Here is a 3324-nt window from a genome sequence, read left to right as displayed (position 1 = left end):
GGTTGTCCTACATACAGTGAAATATCATCACAAGAGATATCATCAGCAATACAAGGACCAAGTATGTACATGTACTTCTCTCTCTTTATTCTATTTCATATTCTTTTTATTTCATTTTTTTGTTTTTATTCCTCTTATTGTCACTGGTACTCACCAACCAGCCACTGGGCAACTTTAAGTTATGCATGTACATGTACTTTAATGCCGGACAGAAATTACATGTACATGTACCATATTTCCTTAAAATTATTGTACTCTTGAATTTTATTCAGCCCTTTCAATTATAATATTATCTGTACTACCACCATGAAGGTTGAATAAAATGATATTCACCCTTGAAATATTACTACTGCATCTTAAGCATGCAGGGTAGTATTAAGAATTTTAATTAGTATTAACTTGGCCCTGGAATTGATAGTGTTTGCTCTAAAATACTACATGTACATGTACATTCCTAATTGCCTATTGCATTTGCAGTGCTTTATAATTAGCATAGTGTTTGCTCTAAAATACTACATGTACATGTACATTCCTAATTGCCTATTGCATTTGCAGTGCTTTATAATTAGCATCTGAAATAATAATACATTCTATATATACTTACTGATTAAATTCAAGGAAATACTGTAGATCAAAGTGACCATAAATTTGTCTTCAACACAAAGTTGACTAGTTGCTGATGTACTGTAGTCCCTCTCCTTCTTTCATCAATTCACTTCTCTCCCTCTCTCTCTCCCACTTCCTTTCTTATACTATGTTATATCTAATTAGCGACATTGCTAAGTGTGTTTGTGAATATATGTGTGGTTAAGGATGGAACATCAAAGTATTCCTTATTATATAAACACATCACTTGATTTAATCAAAATACATTGTGTACACAAAACGCCTTCTTCTCATGGCTAGACTTAACGGCAACCTTTTGTCTCTCTCCCTTGTCCTTCTTTTTTCTAACCTCTCTCTTCTCTCTCTCTCTCTCTCTCTCTCTCTCTCTCTCTCTCTCTCTCTCTCTCCCTTTTTCTACAGATTCTTTTAATGTCACTATCCAGTTTTCATGCACGGCCCCACCAGTTTATGTTTCAATCATTTTTAAATACAAAATATACGGAGTTAATAGAACAAATGGAAATATCACAATACATGCTCTCAACAATAAATGTAAGTAAACTTATGATATGCATAAATACAGCAATTATTGTTTGAAAATTTTGAGGTAAACCATGCATTATTAAGGCTGTAAATAGCAAAATTGATGCACTCAAAATTAAGAAGCTTTTAATGAATACATAGTTTAATAATCAATACTATTATTTTATACTAGGTAATAATAATAATAATAATAATAATAATAATAATAATGGTGCTAGTACTGCTACACAGATCACTCAAACTGCTGCTCCAACACCCACTGAAGGTAAATATAATTAAGTATATTCTCTATCAATTCCTCCCTGTACTGTACAGTATTTAATATTATTTTATTTTTAATTATTTTTGTAGGTGGGACTGGAAACTCAGCCACTGATAGTAATAATGATGACAATAATTCAATTAATCCGATATTTTACGGTGTCATATCAGTAGTTGGATTAGTCATTATACTAATACTAGTTATTGCGATCATCTATCACTGCATTGTGTTGAGACGATGGATGATTAAGAATAGACAAGATAATGAAAAGTTAGTTTTTTTATTGAAAATTATTTATAGCTAGTTATTTTGTGGACTTTTTTCTACATTGTATATTTTTTTGAATTAAAAATCCCTCTCTCTTTTTATTACTATTATTATTGTTGTTGTTGTTGTTGTTGTTGTTGTTGTTATTATTATTATTATTATTATTATTATTATTATTATTATTATTATTTCTCTCTCCCTACACCAGTGATGATGATGATGATGAGAGGTATACGTTTCCAATTGAATTATTGAGTCATTTACACAGCACAAACCAACCACAAGTGAGTGATACAGTGTATCTAGTTTTATCTGGTACATGTACATTGTGATACAATGTGTAGAAAGTTTCAGCTATATCTCTAATCAAATTTAGATTTTTTATGAATTTTTAAAGTTGCTCTAAAATTGGGTTAAAGTCCCTGTACTCTATCAGGGTCATTGGCCAAATTTTGCTAAAAATGAAAAGGAGAGAATTCTCCATTTTAATAATTTTATTTGATGCATATACATGTGCTCATGTTGTGTAGAAAGTTTGAGTGCATTCTAGTCAAAATTAGATTTTTTATGAATTTTTAAAGTTGCTCTGAAATCAGACAAAAGTCCCTGTACTATAGTACAAGGTCACGGGCCAAATTTCGCCAAAAATGAAAAAGTGAAAATTCTTCATTTTTGTATTTTTCCCTAATGCATATACATGTTCTTATGTTGTGTAGAAAGTTTGAGCCGATTCCAATCAAAATTGGATTTATTACGAATTTTTAAAGTTGCAAAAAATAGTATTATACTGATGCTATCCATAATTTTAATAAATAATTTACATGACTTATTCATACTTACATCCATCCATTCACATAATAGCTATGCATGTACATCTAGTACCACTTTATTCCAGTTATTACTTTACTCCATTTAAACCTTGATTACTTTAACTAAATTATTACATGCTTTCATTCACATTATGTTAATGCTCTCTCTCTCTCTCTCTCTCTCTCTCTCTCTCTCTCTCTCTCTCTCTCTCTCTCTCTCTCTCTCTCTCTCTCTCTCTCTCTCTCTCTCTCTCTCTCTCTCTCTCTCTCTCTCTCTCTCTCTCTCTCTCTCTCTCTCTCTCTCTCTCTCTCTCATTAGGTCAATATGTCCCTTCCTCCATTAAATGTCTCCACACTACCCAACTCTCCCTCTCACCCTCTCCCTCCCCCTCCCTTCACTCCCTTCCCTCCCTTCCCTCATCCTGGAGTCAGGCACCCATCAATGGGGTCCATTTTAAACTCATCCATTCGGAGTCTGATGTCATTCAGGGATATCTTTGTTGATAGGAAAAGAATACAATTTAACGCTAAACTAATGGAAGGTACTTTAATTAATACTAGCCTCTCTATAGAATATACCGTACGGTTGGTAAATTTTGTGGAGTATTAATTTTCGTTAATTTCGTGGTTAATTTTTATCCACGAAATTTTAACCCCTACCACCCACACATAAAAACTAATTAACAGGCCATGCAGAGCTCTAACTACCATTTCCAAGCCAGTGGAGGAGCCAAAGTCTTTGTCTATTACTCCATATTCCACTATAAGCCGTGTATTGGAAGCTAGTCCAGTAGATCTAAGTGAAAAGAAGTTTGCTAACTGCCATCCACGAATATT

General features: G+C 32.8%; 1 protein-coding gene across 1 annotated transcript in view; it reads left to right on the top strand.

Annotated features, from left to right (window-relative positions):
- The first annotated feature begins 6 nt into the window (after window positions 1–6).
- LOC109583054 (tyrosine-protein kinase RYK-like) overlaps window positions 7–3324 on the top strand; it is a 6771-nt gene continuing 3453 nt past the window's right edge. Inside the window, exons 1-6 of the mRNA XM_019998223.1 lie at window positions 7–61; window positions 1027–1158; window positions 1322–1414; window positions 1501–1681; window positions 1887–1962; window positions 2807–3029. Coding sequence (XP_019853782.1) covers window positions 1653–1681; window positions 1887–1962; window positions 2807–3029 — 328 coding nt within the window. The 5' untranslated portion in view covers window positions 7–61; window positions 1027–1158; window positions 1322–1414; window positions 1501–1652. The remainder of the gene's footprint in view (window positions 62–1026; window positions 1159–1321; window positions 1415–1500; window positions 1682–1886; window positions 1963–2806; window positions 3030–3324) is intronic.

This window comes from Amphimedon queenslandica, unplaced genomic scaffold, assembly GCF_000090795.2.
Source record: "Amphimedon queenslandica unplaced genomic scaffold, v1.1 AMPQUscaffold_13333, whole genome shotgun sequence".
NCBI lineage: Eukaryota > Metazoa > Porifera > Demospongiae > Haplosclerida > Niphatidae > Amphimedon > Amphimedon queenslandica.
The sequence above is the reverse complement of the archived record's forward strand: the minus strand, read 5'-3'. Positions and strand labels throughout refer to the sequence as shown.